The 12,080-nt window shown below is 38.4% G+C and overlaps 1 protein-coding gene across 1 annotated transcript in view; it reads left to right on the top strand.

Moving 5' to 3' along the window:
- The window catches only part of AGBL1 (AGBL carboxypeptidase 1), a 728,885-nt gene that overhangs the window by 399,395 nt on the left and 317,410 nt on the right, over positions 1-12,080 (top strand). Inside the window, exons 19-20 of the mRNA XM_061181782.1 lie at positions 4,684-4,815; positions 9,242-9,418. Coding sequence (XP_061037765.1) covers positions 4,684-4,815; positions 9,242-9,418 — 309 coding nt within the window. The remainder of the gene's footprint in view (positions 1-4,683; positions 4,816-9,241; positions 9,419-12,080) is intronic.

Below are 12,080 nucleotides of genomic sequence, written 5' to 3'. Positions count from 1 at the left end.
AACAATGATTTGATTGGTTCCTTTAGAGGCTTTCAATGCATGGCCCCGGGCCCAGGGGCATCAGCATCACCTGGGATTGTTAGAAATGCACATTCCTGGACCTCGCCCAGACTTGCTTGCATCTCAGAATTGCTGGGGAATGGCCCACAGTCTGTGATTTAACAAGTCCTCCAGGTTATTCTGATACTTGATAACATGTCAGATCCACTGCTCTAGACTCTAGACCCATACAGTGGGTTTCAACCCTGGCTGCACGTTTAGAATCACCTGGAAAACTTGAAAAAATCCCATCACCCTGGTGTCACTGCAGACCAATTAAATCAAAATCTCTGGAGATGGGCTCTAGGGATTGATATTTTTAAAATCTCAGGAGATTCTAATGCACAGACAGGATGGAGAAGCACTGGCCTAGGGTATATTTTTGTTGCACATAACAGAAACCTGCTAAAGTAACCCAAGGTGGAAATTTTGAAGGAAAAAATTCGAATAAGTTCTAACCAGAACTGGAAAGCACCAAAACCCCAGACACTTCTTCTGTCCGTCTCGCATTTTTCTCCTTCTGTGGCCACATTTTCTGTTTTCTGCTTTTCTCTGCACATTTGATTATCTCACCCTTTACAAAACAACTTCTTCTTCTCATTCACTGTTTCTGCTCTGCTTTTTCATTATTTGTCTTGTCATTGGACCAACTCCCTCCTCCCAACTCTGTATGACATTTTGGCTTGAACACCCACAGCTCTAGATTCTAGAGAGATTTATTTTCTCATAAGATTTTTAACTTGAAACTATGAACTAAGGATTCCCCCCACCAAAAAAAAATCTTTTTTTTTTTTTTTTGAAGAGAAAAAAATACTTAAAAATATTTTTCTGCTAACAGGAAATTTGCAATGTAATTTAAAAATCTCCCCACCCACCCAATAAAATAGTAGCATTCTATTATTGACAATTAAGAGAGAGGGGGAGGAAAAGAAGGTACATTTATGGAGAACAGTTTCAATTCCTTTAGTTCTTAAAACTTTCATCTCACAGATGTTTGTCTGGCAACCACCTTGATTCCAGAAATTAGTCTTGACATCGCTGAATTCTTCCCTGCTTACATAGCCCAAGCAACACAACTATCAGTTCTAACCAGCTATTCAAGAGTTTTCATCTTCTCCCATTATGACCGGGCAGACCACCTACCTATTTACCCTTTTTAATTTTTCTTACACATATGTGTTTATTTATGGCTCCATGCATGCACCTTGCGTGTCCCGGGACATTCCTGCTGTCAATGGCTTCCTATTCAATCAATGAACTATAGGACTTCATCAGGTACCAGAAAGTAGCCTCAGCCATCATCTCATCTAACTTCTCAACCAACAACATCGTTGACAGCAATTTATTTGTCTTTTGCTGAAGTGTTTCCAGAGAACGGAAACTTTTAAAAGTGTGACACAGCATTGCAAGACAGTTATAATCATCGAAAGTTATTTCTTGCTGGTAATAAATATTCAACAACTGAATTTAATATGGAGCTGGAATCTACGTCCATGGTACATATTCTCCTTCCTTTTGCCTTCCTCTGCTCTTTGAAATGATAGCAAATATATTTATTCATGTTTCAAATGGGAAAATTTGTAAATTTGGAGGGCTGCTATCAAGACCCCACTGAGCCTTCTTTTTTTCTAGGATAAGCATCTCCAGTATCTTTAGGCGATCTGTGTTTATAAACATTCCCATTTCCTTGGCCTTCAGATTCCTCTCTACTGAGGTACCCTAGCTTGTTTTAAAAGGCCACACTCAGAATTAAAAAACACTATATGAGATATAAATTGACCAGTTTGAGGTACATTGGACTGATGGTTCTCCTTATGTATGACCACTTTACTTCTCCAGAAGCAATTTATGATTAGTTTTGACATCCATGGCTACTGAGTCATTCTGAGCAAACTGTCATCTAAAACCTCCAAATCTCTCATTCAAAACCTACTTCTTAGCTAAATGTCACTTTTACTTTTGCCACTGTTAGAATCTAATTGTAGGAGCTGCATACTCCAATTTAAGTTTGTCTATTTCCAAGAATTCTGCTCTTTTTGGCCCTTGTAATTTCTGCTCTTACTTGTTTACTCTGCTATCATTTGTCCTCAATTCTGTATCATTAGCAAATTTGACAAACACCTTCAGTTACCTACCCTGTGTGCTTAACTAACTACATAAAGACTACATTTCTACAGACTAAGGAACAAATGTGAGGAAATACCAGGACTTCTATCTCTTTGAAACACTCAAATGTGTATGTATCATATATTAATTTTAAGTACACAGATCACACCTCTACAGCTTGATAAATTCTCACGAAATGAACACACCATGTAACCATCAACCAAATCGAGAGACAGAACACCATGGGCAACCCAGACATCAGACCATAATGTAATGTCCCCCTTCCCCCAAACATAGACATTATCCTAATTTCTATCACTGCATTAGTTTTGCCTGTTTTTGAATGTCATATCAAGGAAATCATATGGATGTACTCTTTTGTATCTAGCTTGTTCTTTCATTCTTAATGCTGGACAGTATTCTGTTGAATGATTATACTACAATTTATTAATCAATTCTACTGTTTACAGATTTAGGCTACTAAAAATAGTGTTGCTGTATATATTCTTGATATCTTCTGGTGCCCAGTATATGCATTTCTGTTGGGCAGGTTTAGAATATGTGTATATGCAGCTTTAGAAGACGCTCCAAAATTGTTTTCTACAGTAGTGGTATAGATATAGTCCCACAAGCTGGATTCAAGAGTTTCACTTGCTCCATATCCCAGCCAACGTTTGGTATTGTCTTTTCATGATGTTAGGAGTCCTGATAACCCATTAGATGCAGGGGCATCTCACTGTGGTGTTTAAATTATATTTCCTTGATATTGATGAGGTTGAGTACATTTTCATTTGCTTAATAGCCATTTGGAACTTCTCTTTTGTGAAATATCGGTTCAAGTTTTTTGCCCATTTAAAAATTGAGTTGCTTCTTTTTTTCTTATTGATGTATGTATACATTCTCTCTATGAATCATTTGTTGGCTATATGTACTGCACATATGTTATTTCACTCTTTGGTTTGCCTTTTCACATTCTTCCTGGTGTCTTTGGATCAAAAGAAATTCTTAAATGAAATATATCTAGTTTTTAAATATTTTCGTTTATTTTTAGTTCTTTTTTTAAAGAGCTTTTTTTAAAATTTTATTTATTTATTTATTTTTCTTTGGCTGCATTGGGCCTTCGTTGCTGCGCACAGGCTTTCTCTAGTTGTGGCGAGTGGGAGCTACTCTTTGTAGCAGTGCACGGGCTTCTTACTGTGGTGGCTTCTCTTGTTGTGGAGCATGGGCTCTAGGTGCGCAGGCTTCAGTAGTTGCGGCACGTGGGCTCAGTAGTTGTGGCGCATGGACTTAGTTGCTTCGCGACATGCGGGATCTTCCCAGACCAGGGATCAAACTCATTTCCCCTGCATTGGCAGGTGGATTCGTAACCACTGCACCACCAGGCAAGTCCCAAGACTGTGTATTATTTTTTAATCCTTTATGTCTATTGAATTTTATCAAACGTTTTTATGCATCTATTATGATTATCATATTAGTTCTTTCTTTAGTCTGTAAATGGAGTGAATCACATTGAATTATTTTTGATGTTGAAACAACCCAACTTTGCATTCCGGATTTTAACTAAATATTATGATGCATACTTGTTTCATTTTTATGAAACAATTTTAGAAAAGTTCCAAAAATAACACAGAGTACCCATATATACTTCATCCAGTTTGCCCTAATGCTAATGTTTTGCACAATTATGGTACAATTATCAAAGCTGAAAAATAATATTAGAGCAATAGTATAAATGATACTACAGACTTCATGTGGATTTTACTAGCTTTTCCACCAATGTTTTTTTATTTGTTTCAGAATCTAATCCATGATCCCCATTGTATTTAGATTTCATGTTTTCTTAGTTTCTCCTCTATGAGAGTCCCTCAGACATTCTTTGTCTTTCATGACCATGATGATTTTAAAAATATTGGTCATGTTTTTACTTTTCTTCAATATGAATTTTGTCAATGTGTCTGTTACTGGTGATGTTTACCTTGATCACTTGGTTAAGGGTGATGTCTGCTGGGTTTCTCCATTGTAAAGTTACTATTTTTCCTTCTGCAATTAACAACATCTTGGTGGAGATATTCTGACACTATGCAAATAATCCTTTTTCTCCACAAATCTTTCTCACTAATTTTGGCATCCATCAGTGGATCTTACCAGCAACAATTATTACAGAGGCGTTCTAATGGTGATTTTCTATTTACTTCATTTCTCCTGTATTTATTAATTGGAGTCTGTCTGTACGGAAGAACTATTAAAGCTTATTTCTTATTTCTTCTTCCAGTTTTGGCCCTGTGTCCTCCCCTGTCACAAGTAAACTTGTCAGAAGAGCTACATGTGACTCATATTTCCTTTTATCCTGTTCAACCCTAAGCACCTTCCAATCTACCTTCCTTCCTGATAATTCTACCAACAGAACTCTTGCTAACGTCACCAGTGGTCCTCGTGTGCCTGGTTCTGCTAAGTAAAGAGTATTTACCTAAGAAAGTTGACATTTTAAACATGTAAGAAACCAATAGATTTAGTTTCTCCTTTGTTTGGCCATTGTAGGTCTTCTGTGATTTCCATGGTCACTCTCAAAAAAGGAATGTGTTCCTTTACGGTTGTAGCATCAAAGAGACTTTGTGGCAGGCAGGGTCCACGGTGGGCACATCCAATCTCTTGGAAGATGTCAGCTACAGGGTAAGTCATTATGGTGGATGACACCAGATATTTTGTGTCCATATGCTTGCCTTTGAGACATGCCTCAACCATTATTTTCCTAAATAGGCATTTTGATTATCTTAACTATAGGATTATAGTACAAGCAGGTTGAAGGCATGTGTAACCTCTCCACGTTTTCGATGAATAATGGCTTCTTGCCTGGTTACTCTGAATTTTTTTTTTTTTCTATATGATATGATACAGTGCATAGGACATGAGAATTGGAGACAGGAAACCTCATCTTAATACCTAACTTTATAATTATTAACTGTGTGACTATGCGCCATTAACACTCCCTCTCTGAACCCCCATTCTTCACCTGTAAAACGAGGATAGTGAAAACACCGCCCCTGTTAGGTATTATACTTATGGAAGGAGCAAAATGATGCTGAATTGGAAAGGATCTTAAATAAATATGAAGGGATGAAAAAAATTTAAGGCATTAGACCGTCCACATTCCTCTGCTTGAACATACTATAAAAAGTAGAACAGCGACCCACTGAACCTAATTCTATTTTTTCTGGGTTCCAGTAGCTGGAGCTCAACTATCCCCACACTGAACCCAAGAGGAGATTAAGGAGAGGTAAGGAAGGAAGGACTTCTTCCTGTCAGGATAAAGTAAACAGGCTGTTGCTTACTGGATATTAGGAAGAGGTAGAAGAGGCCAAGTTATCCAACCACAAAATAAAAACTGGCCTGTGTTTCAAATTTATATAGGAAAAGGAGAAAAATTATTGTGTTGGAAAAACCTAGTTCTCCTCCTGTGTCTTTCTCTTTTACTTTTACACAGAACACTTCATTTATGACACTTCTGGGGACCAAATATTTGGATTTTTCCCTCCTCCAAACACTTCTGTGACACCAGCTGCATATCTTACAATTTAACTCAGTTCTGACACTATCTACCTGGAGATAACACCAGATCCCTCAGGTTAAGGGCTCAGTCCCAGGAGACATGCCCCCATTTCAGATGCCAACTGCGAGTAGTAGGTTCTCAGGTTACCCACAACTTCTGTCTGACTTGGCTACAAATCAGAGGTTCCCATGATCTCCTCCCCGTTGGGTTCGATTATTTGCTAGAACAGCTCACGGTACTCAAGGGAACACTTACTTACATTTACCAATTTATTAAACGATGTGATAAAGGATACAGATGAACAGCCAGATAAAGAGATATGTAGATATGGAAGGGTCCAGAGCTTCTGTACCTGTGGAGTTGGGGGTAGGGTGCATTACTACTCAGTGTATGGATGTGTTCACCAACCAGCAAGCTCCCTGAGCCCCATACTATTTGGATCTTATGGAAGCTTCCTCACATGGGCATGATCATTTATCAACTCCATTTCCAACCCGTCTCTCTTTCCTAGAGAAGTGATGATATGCCCTGATCCAGGAATCATTCAGGAGCCCACCCAGAGTCGCCTTATTAGAACGAAAGATTCTCCTACCACTCTTATCACATAGGAATTTGCAAATGTTTTAGGAATCTCATGTCAGAACTGGGGGTGAAGAACCAATATATATTTCTTACTACAAATCATGATATCACAGTTATGATGTACCAACCTCTTCTAAATCCCTTATTATTCTGGATACATGAATTTACTGTGTGTGAAATACCTTCATTTACAGGGTTAGTGAGTAATAAAAGAGGTAAAAACCCACCAAACTACTATTTCACCTGGAATTACTTCCCCTGTGTCCTGAATTTTTTTTCACCCTCTTCATTCATGTCTGTTAGAAGCATGACTGCTACTGATCAGTAGAGTTCCCCCAAGGCTATTAAAGCAGAACCAACAGCTTATCCTCAATGTCCTATTTACACTAAGGCTCAGCTAGAGTATTGGCGATAAACCTCAAGAAGCTTAACTGCTTTATCTTACTTAGGAAACTAGTTTAATAAATTAAAACATTCATCTGGGCAGGTCATGCTGACCTATATAAAATTATCTCTTATGAGTGGTATATCTTAAACTAAAAGAATCTATACTATCCAATCTTAAATATAGAGTCACCATGAGTTTTAGCTCTCTTTTTCCAAAAGAAAGTTAACAATATTCATAGATAATAATAAAGCTTACCCCAAAGACTTGTGATGATTAAATGACTTAATGCATGCAAAATACATAGTAAGCATTCAGTGAAAAGATATCTATTATAATCTTAATGTTTGGGAAACTGAAATTAAGTTTAAGGTACAGAGCAAGTGTCAGGGGAAGAGTTGAATGTCCCAAGCCTTCTTACCCCACCCAAACTGGGTGACCCCAGGAAACATTGAAGCAGGTCTCCAGTGGATCAATTCATATGTAGAGTTCATCAATTTCCTATTTATTTACAAAACAAAACGTAACAAACAAACAACCTCCAGTTATCACAGCTATCATCATCTTCATTGCTCACTCTGACATAGATCTATTTGTGTGAAATCAAAAGGGAAAAGCAATGAGGACTTTACTGTAAATGAGATAGCTTGGAGCCCATTATTTAATGAATGGATAAATTGCCGCTATGGAGGTGTAAGAGGGTACTGCCACTGCACTTTGTAAATCTCACATCCTCCAGGCTCCAGTGAAGGGATCATAGCTCATAGAGCTCTCCAAGATGCACACCATTAATTTGAGTGTGTGGTTATTTGGAGAGGGGCTGTACTAGCTAAGAAAACAAGGTTCACCTAAGTAAGAAAGCAAAGATCATTTAAATGATGTCAGATTAAGCTTTTGCAACAAGGTAAAACATTGATAAATTATAATTACATTCATGTATTCTTGATCATATTATATATATATATAGCAACTAAATATATATATATACTTATATATATATATTCTATTTATGTCTGTTTAAGCAGTCCTCTAAAGGCCTGGACTAACAGATTCCATTTATTTCAGTGAATAGTTATGAAGTACCCTCTACAAGCAGCATAGATTCATGTGCAGAGATTTTCCTGTGAACAAGACACAAACTTCTAGGCTGCAGAGGAGATAGAAAATAAACAACAAATTACATACACAATAATTTAACTGTAATTGTGATGAGTACTCTGAAGGAGAAAAATGGGGTGAGGAATCGCAGGGAGAGAGGGACAAGAATGGATAGATAAAATCAACTAGGAGGCAATTGGAGAAACTCTGAGGATAATATTAGCATTTCATTTCCCTTAAAATTATGATGCTTTAGGTCTGGAGGCTATGTAAGAACTTAGATATCATAGTAGGTTATGTTAATAATTACATTAATATATATTTATATCATATATCATATAATAATTATATTAATCCTTATATTAATATAGTTAATGGTTATGTTAAACATGACAATACGAGCCAGAGATACAATATTAACAGATTTGCTCTATGTTCTAGAAATGAACAAAACTGCATTTCCTTAACAATAATTCCTTAATTTATGTTCTCACCAATTTGTTCTGCTTCTGCATCTTGTCACTATAATTTGTCCAAAGACCCAATGCTATACTGTTTCTTATCTAATGTATATAATTTTCTATTATGCTCTAGTTTTTGGAGATTCTGTCAACACTGAAGTGAGAGAACCCTTCTTGTTCATGTCACAAAAGTTCTGAGCTAAGTGTAGTATTTCACCTGTCCCAAAGACTTGGTGTACTTTCAACTCTGAGACATCATCTTTGGGGGTTGGAAAGGTCCAATGACTAGAAGTCCCCTCTCTGTCAATCGGAGAGTGGCAAGGGTCTACTGATGCCTTCTAAATGGAAATTAAGTGATCTCACATAAAGCTTTTCTATCCTAGGAAAAGATGGTATATATGAATCCAGAGAGTATGGATTTTTAGAAGTTTTATAATTGGTCCAGCTTCAGATTTATGGATCAGAGAATGAGACTGAAATGTTCATTTTGGCAGTTCCAGTCTCTCAGGAAACAAGTGAACGTTATATGGGCTCCTGCTCAAGAATCATCAATGGCCCGTATGTCTGAGATAAGGAAAGTTCAGCTAGAAAACAGTGAGGCTGGATGAAGCTACTCTCTAAATTTCAGTTCCCTGTGAAGTCTGTGGCTTTCCATGAGACTCAACTCAGCAATGTATGAGGCTGAATGTATGTTGCAACCTTGGTCCACCGTGATGCAGGAAGATGGGGTTGAAAGATCATACTCTTTGGAGTTGGCCATATTGGCATTTGGATCCCATTCCAGTCACTTTGTAGTTGGACTTGAACTATTTCTTTCTAACTTTTCTAAGCCTCAGTTTCCTCATCTTTCAAATTATTAAAAAAAATTGGTGTCCATTACTCAGGATAGATAGAAGATTTATAGTTGCACATATTAAGTGTTTAATGTATTGAGATGCTTAATACATACTGAGAAGTTGTTTTTTATGATGCATAGCCCCAATCACTGGCAACTCATCATAATTTGATTTTTTTTAATTGTAGACTCTTCCCAAAATCCTTGATAAACTAGCACCAGCATTCACCTTAAGCAGCTGCAGCTTCCTCGTGGAGAAATCCCGAGCCTCCACAGCACGGGTAGTGGTGTGGAGAGAGATGGGGGTGTCCAGAAGCTACACCATGGAGAGCAGCTACTGTGGCTGCAACCAGGGCCCCTATCAGGTATGTGAGGCTGCAGAATATCCATGCTTTCTGTCTGGCAGCAGTACGCCGTGATGCGGAGCTATCACACACCTCTTGTTCCTGCTCTCTAGCCTGAAAGAGGAAGAAGTCTCCAGGTAGAGTCTGGCCCAGCTCCCTGATCTTGCTGAAGAACTAGTTCAATGATTGTCTTCCCTGGCAGCACAATCTGCGTTGATCCTGGCAGCAATTTGTGCATGCCTGCTGATTTGGTTTCTCAATCATCTGCCCTCGCCAGCAAGTGGCAGGGGAGCCTCCCTCAGACAGGCACCCCCAGCTTTTATGGAACCTCTGCCTGGCCCTGTTTTATGCATGAGAACATTTTCTCACCTTTTGCAACAATTGGGAACAGTCCCCTATGCATCATAAAAAAGACATAGGTCAGCATGTAGATATTGTCAAGACGTACTTGGATTGTGTTTCTCTGTCTTCTGTGCTTATCTAAATTAGCGGCTCTCTGTTATCCTGCTATCACCAGAGCAAACAGAAGCGTGTGCATGACGTGGGTCTCCCCAAGATGAGTGGGGCTAGGACTCGAGTTCTAACATTGAGGGAAATGGCTCACATAAATCGTATTCTTTCTACAGCTATGTTAGCTTTATGAGTAGCTGGATGCTCTTACAGCAGGCTGTTCTAGCTGCTCGTCCCACTCCCCCACTAGAGGAGCATAAATAAGGGACATTGTGACAGTGCCAGGATAATAGGCTCTTTTAAATTCATGAGGCAAGCTGAAAGACTACTCATTGGTGACTTCTATTCAACCTCAAGAATACCTGGACCTCACCAGCCTTAAAGCTCATTGTGTTGGCTTTGATACTTTCCTGGAACTGCTAGGAAGTGCTTGGCATCTCCATAATCTGGTGCTTGCAGAAATCTGTTAACTATCAAAGGCAGTCCAGGGAGTGACAGGTGATGAACATTATCTAACTTCCCACCTGGTCGAAGAGATTTTTCAACACAGGGTTGCTGAACCACCCATTTTGACCTATTAATTCTGTTAAATAGCCAGTTAGTTTGTCTACACAGTGGCTTGAAAGAATTGTTTTTATTACTGAATTAATAAACTATTAGACTGAATTAATCCTTATGTATCCACATTAATCCAATGCAGAATAAGAAGAGTACGCTTGTTGGAGAGACATGGGATTGGGCATCCAAAGACCTCCCTCTTCCACTTACCAGCCATGCTGCAAACTGCTTACCTCTATTGAACCTATACATTTCATATATCAAACGCAGATATTAATAAGGATTCGTCTCCTTCCTACTAGACAAAATCTTTGTAAAGGCCAAAAGAAAATACATATACAAATATAATTGGAGGTTATATCATCAGGAATCTGTTCATTCTCTTGACATTCAAAACCCATAGGACTGGAAAAAAAATAAGCCTGGAATATTGTGACTCTAAGACCTTATGAGTATAGACTTGTGCCTCTCTAGCTGTATGCTTCTTGAAGACAACTCCACGCATCCCTCACAGATTTATTGGATTTGTGACTTTCATTGACTTTGTTTCTCCAAGCACCAATTCAGGCTAACAGCTTCTAGTCACATAAGTATCAATGCCATTCACAGTAAATCAACCAGACACTCCAAGGCCCTTGAAGCTGTTGTTTGAAAACTAAATGACTCATAGGTTCAGGCCCTCACCAGCTCTTCGTCTTCCATGCAACATACATACTGGCTGTTGGAAATGACAGTGAAAGAGGCTTGTCCAGTGGGACAGCTTTCAGATATGGGCTCAGCATTTGCCCTGGGAAATTTTCCACATGGCTTTTGCATGGGGTCTCTATAAGGAAGAATGGAGAAGGAACTGACTAGAGAAAAGCCCTAACAGTGCCAGATCTGGTTTTGTTTTAAAAACCCTATTCTCTATATGAAACACCTCACTGAATGGATAGGTTTTCCCCTTCCCTTTGTTTTTCTGTCCTTACAAACATTGTCGAGTAACTGAGCAGAATTGCAGACAGTGACCAAGAGGATGGTGAGTAATTTTGTATATGGGGGGGTGGAGGGGCACCCTGGGGAAATGAAACCAGCCCAGAGTTGGGTGTTTTGGTGATTTTTGTTTGAGGTATATAATGAAGTCTACGAGCTATAAAGCAGTATAGAAATTTCCATCCTGAACATACTGCAAATGATTTTTGTACATTGAGAAGCTGAGTCCCAGTTGGGTCCTGAGGTTATTATTCTAAGGTCATCTTTCCATTTTTTGTTTAGCATTACCATTTACACAAAAGATGGAAGATACTTAAATAAACCCACGAGGGGCATTCCTTCCTGCTTTCATAAGAATATAAACACTTTCGCAGTTTCTCTGGTTAACGCGGCTTTAACGTAGTTCCGATCATTTCTCCCAGCACACTAAGTACCTGATCTGTTAGTACTGAAATGAAATATCATTTCTTACAGTGACATTTATGTTGGAACTGCATTAAAGAATATAAGCTATCACCTTCAAATAATAATTATTAATATGGCATTTTCCCTTCTGTTTTCCAGTCTATAGTTGGCCAATTTAAAAAAAAAAAAAAACTTCTCCAGCTTTTGTTGTTTGGGGGATATAGTCTCTACTGCTAAGTTATATGCTTTGATCCATAATTTGTATTTAATGTGGAAGTCCCATCCACTGAGATTTACT

This window comes from Eubalaena glacialis, chromosome 2, assembly GCF_028564815.1.
Source record: "Eubalaena glacialis isolate mEubGla1 chromosome 2, mEubGla1.1.hap2.+ XY, whole genome shotgun sequence".
NCBI classification, from domain to species: Eukaryota; Metazoa; Chordata; class Mammalia; order Artiodactyla; family Balaenidae; genus Eubalaena; species Eubalaena glacialis.
Note: the sequence above shows the minus strand (reverse complement) of the source record. Positions and strands in the feature narration are given on the sequence as shown.